The 19,701-nt window shown below is 40.6% G+C and overlaps 1 protein-coding gene and 1 long non-coding RNA gene across 2 annotated transcripts; one reads left to right on the top strand and one right to left on the bottom strand.

The window, feature by feature from the left end:
• The first annotated feature begins 474 nt into the window (after window positions 1-474).
• hsdl2 (hydroxysteroid dehydrogenase like 2) lies at window positions 475-10,707 on the top strand. Its single transcript, XM_080874741.1, has 10 exons — window positions 475-611; window positions 1,929-2,092; window positions 2,199-2,297; window positions 2,405-2,519; window positions 5,287-5,390; window positions 5,470-5,568; window positions 5,645-5,911; window positions 10,007-10,156; window positions 10,265-10,393; window positions 10,478-10,707. Exons 1-10 carry the CDS (start codon window positions 595-597, stop codon window positions 10,591-10,593), a joined length of 1,260 nt encoding a protein of 419 aa, XP_080730867.1. The 5' UTR covers window positions 475-594; the 3' UTR covers window positions 10,594-10,707.
• A 270-nt stretch (window positions 10,708-10,977) lies between these two features.
• On the bottom strand, window positions 10,978-18,452 carry LOC308391936. Its single transcript, XR_013970727.1, has 2 exons — window positions 14,507-18,452; window positions 10,978-13,939 (listed from the first exon to the last, which is right to left on the bottom strand). It is a non-coding gene; the product is annotated as an uncharacterized lncRNA (long non-coding RNA).
• Between the last annotated feature and the right edge of the window lie 1,249 nt (window positions 18,453-19,701).

The raw sequence follows: 19,701 nt of genomic DNA, 5'->3' as shown, positions 1-19,701 counted from the left end.
GCCAAACCTACGATACCCTCCCACTCCTACTGACCCCCCTCAATTTATTTCATTTTCTAGAAATATTACATTAATGTAAGAAATAATTATTGGTTATGGTTTTTTGACTCAAGTATACGATACCAAATTTCAGTTTTAAAAGGGACATTGCACGCTTAATTAAACTAAAAACGTGAGTTCTGCTAGCAAACCTGACGAGATGGAATTAAAAAATATATATTTTTGAATGTTTCAGTGAGAGGAAAATCTAAGAAACAGTCAAAAAAAAAAGGTTTTTGGTTGCATACATGTGTTAGTGTCGGGTTTACCTTAGACTGCCACCGTTGGGATTTTGTACTATATATGAAAACAATTGAACTGAACAAAATGCAGTATTTTACACAAGTGAATGAATTTTGAGCAAACTCTAAGCAATTAAAAAAATTATAGTCCGATTGATGCATCTCGTCGGTATGCGGACCGGAAGTTATGTCTGACTTCCGGCTGTGGCGTGGGGCGCTTGAATTGGGTGAAAGGTGAAGAAGACGACCCGCAGCCAATTTGTGCACAAACTGTGATCGCTTCCTCTACATTTCAACTCACCTGAGCCCCACCATGCTCCAGAACACAGGGTGAGTGCCTTCTCCTGCACGCAGAAGTCCATTCAAAAGTTCGCTGTGTAAAGTCCGCGGTTCGCCCGAAGTGTCGTCACGGAATGCTACGCAGCCCTGGAACAAGCGGAGGTTTTAAATTAATAAAATGGTTCGATTTGAGGGTTTTAACGCAGCCGAATTAATGATGAAGAGTTCCGTTGTGTAAATCTGCTATACTTTGTTCTTCTTCTCTTGTCGTCTGTCTTTTTGAGCAAGGCATTATGAAGTCCAAGGTTATTGTATTGGATCTGGTGGCAACTGCTTATTCACAATGAGATTCTGCCCTTGCATGCAAACAGGCTGTTTCTGTTCAGAAACTTGTGTGGTCTGCATTTATTAACCACCTGATTTAGAGTTCAGAGCAGAGAAAAGCTGTAGAACTGTAGTGTATGTAAACAGTTTTAAACTGGTACCTCACGGGAGAGGAACTGAGCTGGTGGCATTGCTTTAAATTACAGGATCTTATCTGCAGCGTCTGGTCACTGGTGATCAGTCTGAATTCAGCTTAAACATTTAATTAGCTGCATCGGCATCCACTCGACAATCCCAAGGAATCAACCCACTAACGAGTGGCCATTTTAATATAAATAAACGTTTTCGACCATAGTGGAGCCGAACTAACTGTTATAACTGTGTCTTTCATAAATAATTCGCAATTTGGCTGTACTCTGTCTGCCCTTTGACCTTTGAGTTGTAGCGTTCAAAGCGTCAGATGTAGGAGTTTGTAGCAGCAGCAGCAGCTACCGTGTAACTACCTCTGTCTGTTAGCTCCCGGGCTAATTAAACACTCCCTCCTTTATTTGTTTTTTAGCAGGAAAAGTTTGCCTGAAGCTCGTTTTTGGACTGAGACTTATTCAGATGATTTTTTTTGTTCGAACAGCCGCTGAACGCTAGTGTAGTTAAGCTAACCTTACAGGAAGTGAATTTTCAAAATAAAACAATGTTGCTGTGTAGGTTTTACTATTAAAAACCAACAGAAACTTGCATATTTGGAATCGATAAACAATTCAGAGTCCTGTGTGTGTCAAATATATACATTTTATTAATTTAATCTCAAATATGGCCCGTACAAACCACCACCTGCCAACTCAATGAAATTTCTTTAGATTTTTTTTAAAGAAATTAACGCATTCCTTTGTTTCCTATTTTAAGAATATTAAACATTTAATTAACTTAAAACAAGAAATAAAAAATGTAGGGCGGATTATTTAGGTTCTTTTAATTTTCTTCTGTCTTATTTTCACTGAGGGGAGAAGGGAGGTGTTGGCATATAGGTTAACTTTCTTCCTGCTGCAGGAAGCTAGCTGGCTGCACGCTCTTCATCACTGGAGCGAGTCGAGGAATCGGGAAGGCCATAGCTCTGAAAGCTGCCAGAGATGGTGCCAACATCGTGATTGCTGCCAAAACTGCTGAGCCCCACCCCAAACTCCCCGGGACCATCTACACCGCAGCACAGGAGGGTGAGGCGCTGACAGGTCAATAAGGTAACGAGCAACCTTTGTCTCTGAACTTACATTTTGTGTGTGTGTGTGTGTGTGTGTGTGTGTGTGTGTGCGCATGTTGCAGTGGAGGCAGCGGGCGGAAAGGCATTGCCATGCGTGGTGGACATTCGTGATGAGCAGCAGATCGGAGATGCTGTTCAGAAAGCCGTTGACGCATTTGGAGGTAAAGACACTTTTTCAAAATCACCTTTAATCAGAACAGGAAGTAAATTCTATCCTGGCAACACACCACCTTATCAGTGACATCATCAGTTCTTGTCTGATTGGCAGGCATCGACATCTTGGTGAACAATGCAAGTGCCATCAGTCTGACAGGAACTCTGGAGACGCATATGAAAAAGGTCGACCTGATGCTGGGAATCAACCTGAGAGGAACTTACCTGACGTATGAGCACATACCTGCGTTTGTTTTTTTTAAACAGGAAGTGAGCTAAGACGCTTAAAGCTACAGCAACTCATCCATCACACGCAGACACGATTGGTAGTTCCAGGTCTGTGACAGGTGAGAACAGGTAGAGCAGGTAACCAGCTTGTCTCCTGTAAACTGTGAGTTCACATACAGGAAGTATGTTTACAGTGAGGAGTTACAGGTGACTGTTTGAGTGCCAGAAAGGCTGATCAGGGTTAATCACTCAGCTCTGAGTTGATAAAAGAAAGCTGTCATCACTGATTCACCATGACAACGGGCAAATAAAGAGCAGAGTCTGCATTTTTAATCCAGTGGATCAAAAAAAGATGATGTTTCCATGTGACCTGATGATGATGTGAGCACAACAGCATAGTTACATTTCTTGTAGCTTTAAACCAAAACGGTGTGACTCCCAAACACACACTACACCTCATGAGAACACGTACCACCAAAGTAAACATAAAGGTCGTCAAACGGTTTCACCAACAAAGTTTTGAAACTGACGGAGTGACACAACTCTCCGGTGGTGTTTTTGTCCTGCAACCTGTTGTTTGCCAAGTATATTTGTAAACCCCTGCACCGTGAGCTGAGCTGAAGTGCACTAAATATCAAAGAAACAAGTTTCAGTGCTTTTAGCGGGAATAAAGTAGCCACATGTTTTTATCAGCTCATAGCAGAGGAAGAAGACCACACTTTAGGAGACGAGCTGACACCGTCTCATCAGGCTGTTCAGAAACCTGAGTGAGTGGAGCGCATCGTGGAAATGCTGCTGGTGTCCTTTAATTTTCCACCAGCAGGTTGTTAAACGTTGCACTGCTGTAATAACTGATTTGCATGATTTATAGAAATGGTTCAGATCATGAAAGATTAACTTATCAAAGTGAATTCAGTGTTCACTTGAGTTCAGTTTACATTAGTAATGTGTGTTTCACCCTTTAGGATAATTGACGAATGGAAGGAATTTTTCTTCACTTATAGAAATCGTAGACATGGAGCAGGGAAAGGTTTCACTGGATCACTGAAATAAGACATCTGTTGCTATTTCTTTAAATTTCCATATAGTGTGGTTAAAAGTCAAATTCTCTGGGCACCAAACGTCTCCTTATAGTTTCTGCTTTCAAACACTTCCCTCACATCATGTTTCCCACCAAGTTGAAGGTAGAGAAGTCACAAGTAAGAGGTGCATGTCTGTTTAAGCTTCTTTAACCCTCTGTCCTCAGATGGTCCTGCTGTAAAGTTGAAATGACACTAGGTGGCACTCAATGAGCATACATGGGTGCTACAGCAGTCTTTCTATAACATCATAATCTAGCTCTCCATAAACACTCCTGCCTGATAACTTCACGAGCCGCTGGTATGAGTGGAGCATGATGGAAGCACTCATTAAACAGGTTTGGTCTAAACACCAGTCGCGCTTGTAATCTACCACACTATCAGTACACTGCTCTGTGTGCGTCAAAACACGATGTGCTGTGATTTGGGTGTCATTACTTGGTATTGGAGTTGAGGAGATGGACGGTTTGCATTTTGTGAGTCAAGTTAAGGAGGAGTTAAGGAGCCACGTGTCCTCAGAGTTTCATGAGACTGGAAAAACCAGAACTCGATGCATGCTGAAAACCTTCCAGTGCTGCCAGTACTCCTCAGAAGGCTGAGCAGGTTACACCTTTGCCCCGAGACGAATTCAGAGGCCTTGGTTTGAGTTGGGCTCAAGCTATTTGCTGTGTTTGTGTGTTTACGCCTGCGTGCTCTCTTGTCTAGCCTGTCAAAATACAGGCTGAAGAGCCCAAATAAAAAAGAGTGACTGCGTATAGGACTCAGATAAAAACAGATACTTTGGTGACTTCGAGAGTCAAACTAAATAATTTTAGACTCTGTTGAACATTTAAAATTTTGCCCTGCAGCATTTAATGACTGCATCATATTTGAACTTGGAACGGTGTCTAAACAGCTCATAGTGCAAAAACTATTTAAACTGCATTTAGTCCAGTTTTAGATTAAGTCATTTCAGATCAGGGTGAGCTGATGGATGATGGTCAGAGTGATCAGTGACAACTCGATTTTTAGCCATTTATTCTGTACACATCATTATTTCAGGCCAAACTTTCTCATATCCATCAGTGAAAAGTTGGCTGTGAGGCCACGATGGACAGTTGGTATGAGTACAGGTGTAAAAGGAAACTCAGGGCAGATGTTATGAGTTAATCTTGCTGCTCAGCTGATATTCGCCCACATCTGTTCACAGTAAAGAGAACTCATGCATCGCTGTGAACATGTAAACGTGTCTTCATCCTGGGAGTTGGGAATAAACTCGTGGTGTGGGCTGATGAGCGCTTTGTGTGTTTTGGGTTTCAGAGGGTGAACGTGTCGCCCTGTCAGCTGCGTGTCAGTTCCCCCTGCCTCCCCTCAGTATCACTCATGAAAGTGACTTTAACATTTAAACTTAAAGTCATTTGTGTAAGGTTGACAGTCCTGTGAGGGGGAAAAAAGAAAGAAAGATGCTCCTCCTTTTAAACTGATACTGTGTGAGATCTGTGTTGTGGGGCAAAGCATGACAACACCAGCAGAGGGCAGTATGAACTGGAGCAGAGTGTAGCGTATTCATGTAATCAGATACAGCTTTGTCTTTCAATGATTAGAAAACAAGACACTTAGGAAAACACTTGTGTTACTGGAACAGGTTTTCAAATACATGTGGACAGTAACATGTATGTGGTCACACGTGTTTGATGGGTCTGTGTTTCAGGTCTAAGCTGGTCATCCCTCACCTGCTGAAGAGTCGGAATCCTCACATCCTGAACCTGTCGCCGCCTCTCAACCTGAACCCCGTCTGGTTCAAGAACCACACCGGTAACTATAGCAACTATCTGGCCCTGTGTCCCATCATGCATCTGTACAACCTTTACATGTCTGATTTGTTTTTTTTAAGCCTACACAATGGCGAAGTATGGCATGTCCATGTGCGTACTGGGAATGGCTGAAGAGTTCAGAGGTCAAATTGCCGTCAACGCCCTCTGGCCGAGGACGGGTGAGCAGCTGTTAGCATGCTAACAATGCTAACACTTATTCTGTAATATTAACCCTGCTCTGTGTTGTTGCCATAGCGATTCAGACAGCAGCCATGGACATGCTGGGGGGAGAGGGTGTCAGTAAACAGTGTCGGAAAGCTGACATCATAGCGGACGCTGCCTACGCCATCCTGTCCCGTCCGAAAGATTACACGGGTCACTTCCTGGTGGATGAGGAGTTCCTCAGAGAGCAGGGCGTCAAAGACTTCGACCAGTACGCTGTCCAGCCGGGTCACCCTCTGCTGCCAGACTTCTTCCTGGATGAGACTCCAGAGTCACTGGTGGAGAAGATGGAGCAGCACGGTACAAACAAACACACTGCTGCCTGCCAGGCACTGGCTGTGTCCCAATTAAGAGACCGCACGCTTGAAGTACGCGCACTACGCGTACTACGTACGGTGCGTACTATAAGTACGAGAAGTGCGGAAGTGAGAGGCTTGTGAAATGGGACGGTCTAGCCTTCGTTGCGCTGTTCAGGTTGCCTAGCTACCATGATACTAACCGCGAGAAACGTTTCATACAGCTTTGTTTGACAGAAATGAAGGAGAAAAATGTTTTCTTGGTCATTCATTTTTGTCATGACATCACTTTGATTAGTTGAGTATCTGAGGCTGAGACCACGGGACTGTAAACATGATTGTTGGGCTTCATTTCTGTACTGAAGTCATTTCAAGATTAGTGAGTAAATAACAATTAGCTAATGTTGTTCATGAGACTAAAGTCATCTCACTTTGGTAATGTAAATATTAGAGATGTACCGATCCGATATTACGTATCGGTATCGGTCCGATACTGACCTAAATTACTGGATCGGATATCGGAGAGAAATAAAAAAATGTAATCCGATCCATTAAATATCAAAAAAGCACCTCACAAAACTTGCAACACGGCGTAACTCGGCTCATAACCGTAGCACGTCGGAGCAGTGTGTCACGTGATAGAGCGGCTGTGGCGTGCGAGATCTGTTGTCTGGTTCAGCATTTGGAGCCTCGCTACCAAACTGGCATTCATCTCCGAGGAAGTTATCCCAGAGAGAAGTAAAGCAAGTGTGTAAGTTCATCTCTGAATATTTGTAAAGCATTCCAGCGTTAAGCTTAACAACCGATATATGGAGCGACTGCCTCTCTCTCTCTCTCCCTCTCCTGCTGCTACTTCAATCGTGAAACTGATCAATGATCAGCTGATCGGCTTTTCTGTCGCGAGTCCGTCTCTCTTGTTTGTTTATCGCCCACTTCGCGCCAGAAAGAGGAAACCAGCGGCTGAACAACACCAGCACGTTTAACCTTGATAAGCTGTTGTTAGAATTTATTTAATATTACTTTCTACACCAGGATCCTTTTCTACGTAGCTGACGCTGGTAACTGTGCAGGGGCGGATCTAGCAAAGTTTAGCCAGGGGGGCCGATAGGGCATGAACAGGGAAAAGGGGGCACAAAGACATACTTTTCTTTCTTATTCTCATTTAAAATGTCTAGCTTTTAATAAATAATTATCTGAATCTTACACCCAAAGTTTTAATCTGATGTAAAAAGTATAGAAGTCCATTACTGTATATAGTAACGTTAAGTCTAATATACCCTAGTAAGCTATAGTACTTTTTCCATCTGTGCAGTCTGCAATTCTGTTGAAGAAAGATGTTGAATCTATTTAATTATTCTTGAAAAATAATTGATTTATGTGCATTTTATTTCACACTTCATCAAATTAAAGTTTTTACGTCGATTAAGCATCATGAGGTGGAGGGTGATTCCCTATTTATTTATTTTTTTTGCTGGGAGTTTGCAACCCTATTAATTAGGTTGCTTACTCTTTAAAATACCAGAATAGGGAGGATGGATGGAGTAGGTTTAAGTTTATTAGATTGATCAGTATTGAACTATGAAATATTTTGGGTGCAGTGTAGTTTTTGCATACAGGTATAACAGAATAGCTTTAGTGTTGTTGTTTATTTAAACTTGAGTATGAACTTATACAAAATGCAGCAAGATATTAAAAAAACAGTTTTAATTAAAAAACACACTATATCGGATTCATATCGGTATCGGCCGATATCCAAATGTATGATATCGGTTTCGGACATAAAAAAGTGGTATCGTGCCATCTCTAGTAAATATAATATGGCCAATATTATATGTATTGTCAGATTATTATGATATATATAGATGGATAAATAGATATATATTTTACAGGATATATTACAGCAGTGAGCTTGAACTCTGTGTCAAAGATTCAAGTTGCAGTTATTTATATTTCCTGTCACATTAAATCTTCACTTAAAGACAAGTATCTTTGACAGTGTATATATAGATGTATCATATATAAGAGACAAATATTGTTCTTTTATTATTGTTGTTGGCAACACATTTGGCTCATTGCTTACATATATTTATAAAAAGAAAATGTACAAGCTGTGATAACTGTTTCTGATAGAATGAAGAGTAGACTGATATATGAAACATTCCTTTATTGGGTGAGAAAATCAGACCATGTCATAACTGCTTTAAGTCATACAGAATAGATATCAGAGCCTTAAACAGGCTGACTTCTGCTAAATGGGTCAAACTGGGCAGAAAGTATACAAACGCATAACATCCTTATAGAATATGATGTAACACTATAGATCAACTTACCTCAGAATATATAAAGTATATAAACAATTACAGCAATATGATGCAACAAACACAGCAGTGCTACTAATCCAAAATACTCAAAGCTTCATAGAACTGAAACAAACATTTTATTTTTAGCTCCATTCTGCTGCTGATACGTACTTTAGGTTTCTGAACATTAAACTTGTTGCTGCCTTTCATAGTGTGTAACTTGAAGGCCCTGAGTACTTTCTCCCACACTGAAAACACTAGAATGATACAATTATTTGAATATTACCTAATAAGACTGATTCAGGACAGACAATTAGTTATTTTAAACTTTTCTAGCAGTCCTTCACAAACAGGGAACAGTCTGTCTATTCTCTCCATCTGTCAGCTGCTGCTGGCTCTTCCTCCTCCTCTTCCTCACACACTGCTGAGTTTGTCCTGGTGGATCATCAGGGGTGCAAAGCCTCACAGATGTGCAGCAGTGGGTCCCTCAGTCTGTCCTCACTCTGGACACTTGCAGTTGTCACACATGGAAATCAAATGTGTGATAAGCTGCAGGATTCAAACACAAGTGTAATTTATAAACACATGTTCATACTTTTATTACACAATCAGAGAGAAAGAAACAGAGAGAGAGTGCAGGACAGACAGACAGGTGTCTCAGGTGTACACACTGCTGCAAACAGGAGGATTTAGTGTTTGTGTTATTAAGAAACAAGAAGAGTTCCCAGATGGTACAGTGGACACATGTGTGACTCCTGTGATTAAAGCATCTTTCTTTCAGCTTAACGAGTGAACCGTCAGCTCGTTCAAACACACGTTAAAGTCCGTTTGGCTCGACACCACCGAACAGAGGCAGCAATATAACATAGCTAACATTAACAGTGCAGTGAATCCTGCTTGTGCCGTGATATTCAGGACTGCAAACCGAGCAGCATCACTGACTTTCAGCCTGTTGTGTTTGTGGATATACGACTGACTTTAATTATCCATGAAATCATCACAATCTCTGTAAGATTAAGGTCGACTATTGTATTATTATATTTTAAAGGCTTTAAAAGCAAGTTAACGCTGAAAGTACAAACATCGCTAATGTCACATAACTTTGCCGACATGTGGCCAACAGTAATGTTTTAATGTTCTTCATTATTAAACTTTCGCACATAAATAAGTGACACAATATTCAGTACTTGCTTTTGACAGTTCACTCTTCGGCCGCTCCCTTCTGCCGTATTTTGCGGCAAAATTATCCACACCCACCGCCGCGCTATGAATTGTGGGCTATATGGGACCACGAAGCGTGCACCGGACCACGCTTGATATTTGGGGAAATCGACAGCGCATTTGGAGTACGCATTTGAAGTACACTTCGAATTGGGACAGCCGTCGTCGCGTGGCGGTAACGTAATCGCACTCAAAATGCGTACTTCAAGCGTGCGGTCTCTTAATTGGGACACAGCCACTGTAACGAATAGAACACCTGTCCTGTCTAAGAAATAGATCAATAAAGTAAAAAAAAGAATTATGAAGGGACTCCGTTAAATAGGAAAAACAAAGGAATTCAACAAATTCAAATCTAAATAAAATGCAGTGCAATAATTTGTGTTAGGAGAAATACTTTCAGTCACTGTGACATTATCAAGAATAAATGGGAACATTAAGTTTATTACCCTGGAGCTCTTTTAGCCAGTCACCTGGTGAAAAGACTAAAACTAAAAAAAATAAAGACGTTGGCTTTGACTTTGACATCCCAGCAGCCCCGGGGTCTTTACCATTTTTAACACCTTCTTATTTTTTCCTAGGGGCAACCCCAGCCTTTAAACCACCATCCTCATCATCAGCCACGCCCACCTCTGGAGGCCCAGTGGAAACCACGTTTGATGCCATCAAAGGAGTCATTAATGAAGACGTTGTCAAGTCTACTCAGGGCATCTATCAGTTTGACCTGTCAGGTAACAAGGAATTAAAGGGGCAAGTCCAGTGGGCGTGTCTTTAACATTTATGTCCATATAAAGAGATTCAATGGGCGTGTCTTCAACACTTGTTTATGTCCATATAAGGAGAGCACACTGGCGTTTGGTTTCTGGACTTGAAGACTGGCTCGGGCAGCGTGGGGCAGGGTGAGCCCCCCACCAAAGCTGACGTTGTCATGAAAATGGACTCCAGTGACTTCAGCAAGATGTTTTCAGGTAACCTGTCACCATGGCAATAAAAAAAAAAAAAAAAAAATGACTATAGGAAACATTAGTGAAGCTGCAGTTTTGTTATTTCAGGAAAACTGAAGCCCACGATGGCATTCATGTCAGGGAAGCTGAAGATCAAAGGAGACATGACGCTGGCGATCAAGTTGGAGAAACTCATGAATCGCATGAACAAGGCCAAACTGTGAAACTGAAACCCCACCCACATGTATACAGGCCCCACCCTCTTGCTCTTTGTTCCTGTACATGTTGCCTTAATAATAAAAACACATTAACACCTCAATAAAGCAACCTTAATAACATCCAGGGTGTGTCCAATACCTTCCTTCAGCTGAGTTCAGACAGCCAATCAGAAACCAATGTCCACTATAGGCTCCAGCAGTGACTCAGCCCCACGTTAAAATGCCCAGCTTTACAGCAGAAATAAACGTGTTTACAGCCTGATACAGAGACTGATTTGATCTATTCCCCTCGATAACAGCTGTTATGACAGCAGCAGGCAAGTACAGCCAGATATCAGACACCAGTACTGTTGCTGGAGTGCATGCAGGGGATTAACGCAGTACTGACTATTTTTAATAGTTCTGTGTCTTTCACATTTTGAAGTGAAATGTGTTTTCATATCAGTAGTTATAAACACTAACAGATTATCAGATTTTAATTGCAAAAAAATGAAAGAAATACAGATGGGTGTAAGTTGATGATTATTAATGGGCCAACTAGAAGTTTCCTTCAGCATTAATTGATGGATGTGTGTCTTTGGTTTGACCCTGTTTAATCCTGAATAAGGTCTTATGTGAATCTGTAAAAGCATGAGTAGCTTTGATACTATTTACTATTTTATTTAGATTAATTTCCAGTTTTGATTTACTGCTAATAAATCAGTTTGGGATCTGCTTACCTGGTTGAGCAGGTGGCCCATGTTGGGTTTAAGTACAACCCTAATCCTGCATGTCTGTTCTCTAATTTGTTCCCACTTTCCTTTCTACCTTATTCTGTCTTGTCCGAAATTAAATCAGGTTAATTTCTTCATGGTGCTAAAAACAGAAACTAATTTTAATTACACACTAACAAAAAAACTCAAAGATTCCTGAGTGCATCAGCTTTAAAATGTAAAACCGAAGTTAAAATGCACGCATTTTTATTCATACAAATCGGGAACACCAGGGGGCGCTGCTGCTCTGAAGGCGCCCTGATTGTCTCTGACTTTAAACTATGACGCTGCCAGTGTGCATGCAGGAAGGCTTCAGTGAAACTTTAATGATTTAAATTTCCTGTGAGCTCTTTACGGTGGCCCCGTAGTGTAAAACACAAAAACTAAAAACTTGACTTTATAGAACATCTGTAAACAAATGTTTGTAGGTAAGACTGATGCAATAGCATGTCCACAAATGTTTGATGGGTCATCTTAATTTTAGAGGCTTTTTTCTGCTTCAATTATTAGTGTTTTACAGATGGCTGCTGGACCTCTCTTCTGATCTCCTCCTTACATACTGACAACAATTTAAACCACAATTTTCAAATTTGCAGTCATAAATCCATCAGACAGCTGCATCTTCTTGTCTGACTACCTCAGCCTTTTTGCCCTTTTTCCAGGCCTTAACAATGTCTTCTTGACAGCCACCATTCTGACACCATTTCTGATGAGATTTTAGTGAACAGCAAACAATCAGCAGAAGGTCCAGATGCAGTGTCAGGTTTTTGTTTTTCCAATTCCATAACTTTCACATACTGTTTGTCCACTGCAGTTTTTTTAGGCCTCATACTTCTTCTGTCCTCCACTTGTCCAGGCTCCTTAACATTTTTAAGGACAGCACGGCATGCAAAGATAGGCTTAGGCTGAAGGCATTTTGGGAATCACCTTGTTGATGCAAATATATGGCTATCTAACTGTGTTGTCTTTAGCACTTTTATTCAAGTAAGGACATGAAAAACACGTTGCTACAGAGTGATAGCAACATCAGGAACAAGGAGCAGCAGGTGAGAACTAGCTCATTATTACTGTCTGCCTTTTTTTTTTTTTTTTTTACGTGCCAGTTGGGAACCAAAAACTACTTCTATTTAGAAAAGGGTGCATTAAATTGTATCACTTAACAAATGTCAGTTATCAATACTGTAGTTCTTGATATCATGAATACTCTTAATATTTATGTTGGTAAGGCCTTCCTGTTATTTAATTTACATTTGTATTCTCTGCCTTCTGGTGGAAATATAACTGCGTATCATCTGCATATGTGGCACTGACCTGGGACTGTTTTATTGTGACAGGTCAGCCCTTTTGTATCTGCTTGTCACTCAGCTATTGCTGGAATGTCTGGTTCAGCATAGATAATGGCACACACCAAGGGCGTAGATTTGGCATGGACGGAAGGGACATGTCCCCACCAATATCCAGCGATTATTGAATTGTCCCCACCAATAATTTGATCTCTTCGAGTAAAGAAAAACAACCCGATAGAAAGAAAAAAAAAGCGATCTGTCAGCATCTCATTCACCCAGAGGTGCAGAAAGAGTTAAATTACGTTCTCTACTGGAGTCCTACACTGTAAAATCTAATTAGTTCCCAGAACTCAAAAAAATTGAGGAAACTTGTTGCCTCAAAAAAATTGAGTAAAGCTTAGCTAAAAATGACTAAATTAGGACAACTTATTTATTTTGAGTACTCTGTACAAGCTCATTTGTTCCCAGAACTCAAGAAAATTCGATCAAGTCTACGTAAGATGACCAAGTTAGGGCAACTTACTCATTTTGAGTACAGTGTACAGCCTTGTTAGTTCCCAGAACTCAAAGAAATTGAGGAAACTCGTTGCCTCAAAAAGAGTAAGTAAAGCTTACTTAAGATGACTGTTAGGACAACTTACACATTGCAAGTCTGCAGTATTAAGAATAACTTGATATTTCTGACTGTACAATTTTAATTGTTTACCTACTGACAAACATTTCAAGTTCAACTAAATGAAAAAACAATTTGTGGTAACCTGAATATGATTAAAAATAATTAACAACACTTTTTGTAATGATGTTAAAATCAGCCCAACTTTTATTTTCAAACACAACAAAGTATAACAGCCAACATACTGGACACTGTTCTGCTGAACAACAAACAATTATATTGCCATCACTGTTATAATCTCACAATGAAACAAAGTCTCAGATGTAATTATTCTGAAAATAAGTTTAGGCCTACCACAAGTTTGTTTCGTACTTACATTACTTATATAATCAAAATAAAATATTTGTTGTTCTGTCACAAGTGCAGTCTCTGATTTAAACAACACATTTGTTTTTCATTCCAACACATGAGCTGGAATGTTGTAATGTTTTAAGGATGGCTTGTTTCCAGTCCAGGCATTACTGCCTGAATGACTATCATGGATCGAGGTGATCCAAATGTAAGTGCAGAAGAAAGTCTTTAACTTCCCTGAAGTACAGTGGCAGTGGATGTGGGTTGGAGATGCAATGAGCTTGAACCTGCAGGCGACCATCTTCACTGACCACACCATCTGTGACGGAGGACTCATCTCTCCTGGTGTCCTGCAAGCAAACAATCATATTTTTTGGAACATGAACTTAATTGCTTTCTTAAAACATTTTTTTCTGCATTTGGTATAAAACAGACTCCAATTTAGACAATCTCAGGCTCCCTCCCCACCAGAGAGGTGACATTCAATGTCCCAATTGTCAGTCTGGATAGCCCTGACCCCCACCCGACACACAATAATGTCATGAAAGCATCGTTTTAAAAAGGGCTATGCAAACATGGCCAATAACTTTCATTCTAATGATGTGCAAAATGATTTGGGAACAAAACAAATTTTGCTGTTAGAAAACTTGCAGACTTCACTATATACAGTGTAGACCCTCTAAACTAAGTTTGGGGGATGTGATCTTTCAAGAAATGCAGACCAAACTGTTATTGTTTGTTTACTTACACAGCATGTCTTGTAGAATTAACTGGAGTCAACAGCAAAACTTCCCCAAACCAAAGCACAAATAAAACAATAAGTAAAACAGGCTGATCTAAAGTATGATTAAAGTTCAGCCTGATTAATATAAATGTCACTGACAGTTGCTAATGTATTGGAAAACCAAAATACTTACCGCTGAGTTGATGTCTTTCTGTCCAACAACAGGAGTGCTGGTCCCGAGCCTCAAAGACAGTAAGAAGCAAGCAGAGGGAGAAAAAACAGAACATTTTTCAGAAACTGATTTGATCCTTAATGGCTGTGCAATTATTGTAACATAGAGATTGCTTATGTTGTTAAATAAAGGCTAGATTTGACATTAATAGATGCCACAGATGTTCAAAAGCTGCCACAAAGCATGAAAAAAAATGGACGTCTCCGAAAACGTTAGAGCATTTTTGCAAATATGTGATGTCTTGATAAATCGAGCAGATACTTAAACTTTACACAGCTACATTCTTGCCTGAAAATATCTTAAAAGTTTTATTTTGTGACCCAGAAAAAGTAATAAGTTTTTTAGCCGCGCTCCTCCGCCATTGCCACGCTTACAAGTACGCACATACGGTGGCCCCTAGAGACAAAGCACGTACAAACTCCAAAACACTTGCAAACTCCAAAATACATGCAAACTCCAAAACACTTGCAAATTCCAAAACACAACGGAAGTGCTCCAGGACGCTAGGGGCAGTGTTGAGCTTTTGTTACCTAGTAACTACAAGGCCGCATTTTAAGGCCGATTACGCCACAGCGACATGACGAAGGCTGTCCCAATTCAAAGGCTGCTCGAAATACGGCCCTCAAATGCGTCCTTAATTTCCCTGAATTTTAAGGATGGGTCGGTGTAGCCTTCATGGCCCAACATATGGCAGATTTCATAGCCCGGCTGTGGTGTGGATAATTTTGCCGAAAAAAATGGCGGAAGCGGAGCCGCCGAAGAGTAAACTTTCAGAAGTAAGTACTGAATATTATGTCACGTATTTATTCGCGAATGTTTTTATAATGAAGAACATTAAAACATTACTGTTGGCCACAAATTCAATTTAGATTTGAATTTGTTGAATTCCTTTGTTTTTCCTATTTAACGGAGTCCCTTCATAATTCTTTTTTTTACTTTATTGATCTATTTCTTAGACAGGACAGGTGTTCTATTCGTTACAGTGGCTGTGTCCCAATTAAGAGACCGCACGCTTGAAGTACGCATTTTGAGTGCGATTACGTTACCGCCACGCGACGACGGCTGTCCCAATTCGAAGTGTACTTCAAATGCGTACTCCAAATGCGCCGTCGATTTCCCCAAATATCAAGCGTGGTCCGGTGCGCGCTTCGTGGTCCCATATATTGCACAATTCATAGCGCGGCGGTGGGTGTGGATAATTTTCCCGCAAAATACGGCAGAAGGGAGCGGCCGAAGAGTGAACTGTCAAAAGCAAGTACTGAATATTGTGTCACTTATTTATGTGCGAAAGTTTAATAATGAAGAACATTAAAACATTACTGTTGGCCACATGTCGGCAAAGTTATGTGACATTAGTGATGTTTGTACTTTCAGCGTTTACTTGGTTTTAAAGCCTCTACTTCAAAATATATATATAGTTGGCCTTAATCTTACAGAGAATCTGGTGATTTTGTGGATAATTAAAGTCAGTCATATATCCACAAACACAACAGGCTGAAAGTCAGTGATGCTGCTCGGTTTGCAGTCCTGAATATCACGGCACAAGCAGGATTCACTGCACTGTTAATGTTAGCTATGTTATATTGCTGCCTCTGTTCGGTGGTGTCGAGCCAAACGGACTTTAACGTGTGTTTGAACGAGCTGACGGTTCACTCGTTAAGCTGAAAGAAAGATGCTTTAATCACAGGAGTCACACATGTGTCCACTGCACCATCTGGGAACTCTTCTTGTTTCGTAATAACACAAACACTAAATTCTCTTGTGCTGTTTTGTAGCAGTGTGTACACCTGAGACACCTGTCTGTCTGTCCTGCACTCTCTCTCTGTTTCTTTCTCTCTGATTGTGTAATAAAAGTATGAACGTGTATTTATACGTTACACTTGTGTTTGAATCCTGCAGCTTATCACACATTTGATTTCCATGTGTGACAACTAGGGATGGGTACCGGTGTCCGGTGCCATGATGGCACCGGTTCTGACATAAACGGTAGTAACCAGACCGAAAAGCAGCGCACATTTCGGTGCTTTATTTCGGTGCTATTTTTTCCTGAGCTGTGATACACTTCTAGCCAATCATTTTACGTTTCCGAGGATAGTAGGCGGGCCCAGGTACGTACGTTCTTTTAGAGCACAGCTACAGATTAAAAATGCCCAAGGCGAAGCGGTCAAAAGTCTGGCTGTACTTCACAGCAAAATATGCAAACTCAGCAGCCTGCAACAAGTGCTTTGAGCTGATACTGTGATACTGTCAAAGGAGGTAACACCTCAAATCCGATGAAACACCTGGCGACGCATAGCGTTTTTTTTAAAAGCCCAGAAATGCGCCGTATTTGATAGCTTGCTGCGAGACCTCACACCGAGCACATCTACTGCGGGTGGGTTGCCTGTTATGCAACATCCCCCAAAAACACGAAGAGGAGAGTCCTGGCCCGTAGCCCTGCCAGTGTAGCAGAAATGATGAGGATGATGATGCAGCAGCAGCAGCCGTTCTTCTCTGCGTGAGTAGCTTAATGTTGTTCATGTGTAATTTACGTTGAGTAGGCTAACCACGTTATTACATTAATGCATGTAAGGTGAACTAGCAAACATCATCATAGCTACATGCGGCTGTCTTCTTGTTTGATGGCAGATACTCCCTTTACCCTGGACAAAAAGGCTAAAATGACCAAAGAAAAAGTGGAAAACAGTTAAACATGAGAGGTTTTTGGACAAAGTTTGTGTTTTTTCCATTGTTTAAGCACTGCTTCCAGCCAAGAGTGATACCATATATGCCCTATAGCTGCAGAAAAGGCTAACATGGTTATCTTTTTACAAAAAACAGCTGAACATGAGAGGTTTTTGGACCAATTTTGTGTTCTCCATTCTTTAAGCACCGGTTTGAGCACCGTTTAAGCACCAGCACCGTTTCAAAAGTACCGATTTGGCACCGGTATCGGATAAAACCTAAACGATACCCATCCCTAGTGACAACTGCAAGTGTCAAGAGTGAGGACAGACTGAGGGACCCACTGCTGCACATCTGTGAGGCTTTGCACCCCTGATGATCCACCAGGACAAACTCAGCAGTGTGTGAGGAAGAGGAGGAGGAAGAGCCAGCAGCAGCTGACAGATGGAGAGAATAGACAGACTGTTCCCTGTTTGTGAAGGACTGCTAGGAAAGTTTGAAATAACTAACAGTCTGTCCTGAATCAGTCTTATTAGGTAATATTCAAATAATTTGATCATTCCAGTGTTTTCAGTGTGGGAGAAAGTACTCAGGGCCTTCAAGTTACACACTATGAAAGGCAGCAACAAGTTTAATATTCAGAAACCTAAAGTACGTATCAGCAGCAGAATGGAGCTAAAAATAAATGTTTGTTTCAGTTCTATGAAGCTTTGAGTATTTTGGATTAGTAGCACTGCTGTGTTTGTTGCATCATATTGCTGTAATTGTTTATATGCTTTATATATTCTGAGGTAAGTTGATCTATAGTGTTACATCATATTCTATAAGGATGTTATGTGTTTGTATACTTTCTGCCCAGTTTGACCCATTTAGCAGAAGTCCGCCTGTTTAAGGCTCTGATATCTATTCTGTATGACTTAAAGCAGTTATGACATGGTCTGATTTTCTCACCCAATAAAGGAATATTTAATATATCAGTCTACTCTTCATTTTATCAGAAACAGTTATCACAGCTTATACATTTTCTTTTTATAAATATATATAAGCAATGAGCCAAATTTAGTAATGCCAACATACTGAAGGAACAACATTTGTCTCTTATATATGATACACCTATATATGCACTGTCAAAGATACTTGTCTTTGAGTGAAGATTTAAGGTGATAAGACATATACAGTGGGGCAAAAAAGTATTTAGTCAGCCACCGATTGTGCAAGTTCCCCCACTTAAAATGATGACAGAGGTCAGTAATTTTCACCAGAGGTACACTTCAACTGTGAGAGACAGAATGTGAAAAAAAATCCATGAATTCACATGGTAGGATTTGTAAAGAATTTATCCGTAAATCAGGGTGGAAAATAAGTATTTGGTCACCTCAAACATGGAAAATCTCTGGCTCTCACAGACCTGTAACGTCTTCTGTAAGACGCTTTTCTGTCCCCCACTCGTTACCTGTATGAATGGCACCTGTTTGAACTCATCATCTGTATAAAAGACACCTGTCCACAGCCTCAAACAGTCAGACTCCAAACTCCGCCATGGCCAAGACCAAAGAGCTCTCGAAGGACACCAGGAAAAGTATTGTAGACCTGCACCAGACTGGGAAGAGTGAATCTACAATAGGCAAGCAGCTTGGTGTGAAGAAATCAACTGTGGGAGCTAGAGCAGGGCGATATGGCCAAAAATATTTATCACGATATATATTTGAAAATTTGCGATAACGATATAACCGACGATATAATTGATGCGAGACAAAATACAACTCCACAACATTACTAGCGCAAAAAGACAACCTTCCATTTATTTTCACTTAAACAAGAAGCTGGTTTTTATGTACATTAAAGCTTTATAAAAATGTAACAGTGCAAATGCAAATTCCTTGCTGAAAGTTTAACCAAAAGGCATTTCCAGTAGAAATGGGCTGACATATCCTGAGCATAACCATGTATAATATCCACTGAAGTTAAAAAGAGGTGCTTTGCAACATTAAACTGCAGTGTGCATTACGCATTTTTCGGACCATAAGGTGCACGGGATTATAAGGCACATTAAGCGAAACAAAGCAGTCAGATAAATCAAACTTTATTAAACTCATTCTTCTTGCTTCCTCCACTTCTGTACCATTGATTCATTAATGTTGAATTCTCTGGCAGCTGCTCTATTCCCATGTTGCTGCAGTATATTAATGACTAACCTCGTATTGTGGATGGATTATCTCAGTTGTTCTCCTGACTGAAGTTTGGTCCGTTTACAGCATCCTGCCATGCGATTGCATTTGTCTCTAACCATGAAGAACCTTCACGTTAACTTTTATAAGTGGAAAAGTGTTAGTGTTCGTCCTCCAGCTTCACTGTTTATGTTATGCTAACATAGCTGTGTCGCTAGCAATCACGTAGCACGTCATTATATACCAGCTAGCCCAACTTCAGTAACCCTGCAAACGTCGCTGCTGTTTAGTTTCCTGTCTTCATTTATGTTGGAAGTGATAGCA

This window comes from Rhamphochromis sp. 'chilingali' (assembly GCF_963969265.1).
Source record: "Rhamphochromis sp. 'chilingali' genome assembly, chromosome: 2".
Classification (NCBI taxonomy): domain Eukaryota; kingdom Metazoa; phylum Chordata; class Actinopteri; order Cichliformes; family Cichlidae; genus Rhamphochromis; species Rhamphochromis sp. 'chilingali'.
This window is presented reverse-complemented; position numbering and strand designations above follow the sequence as displayed.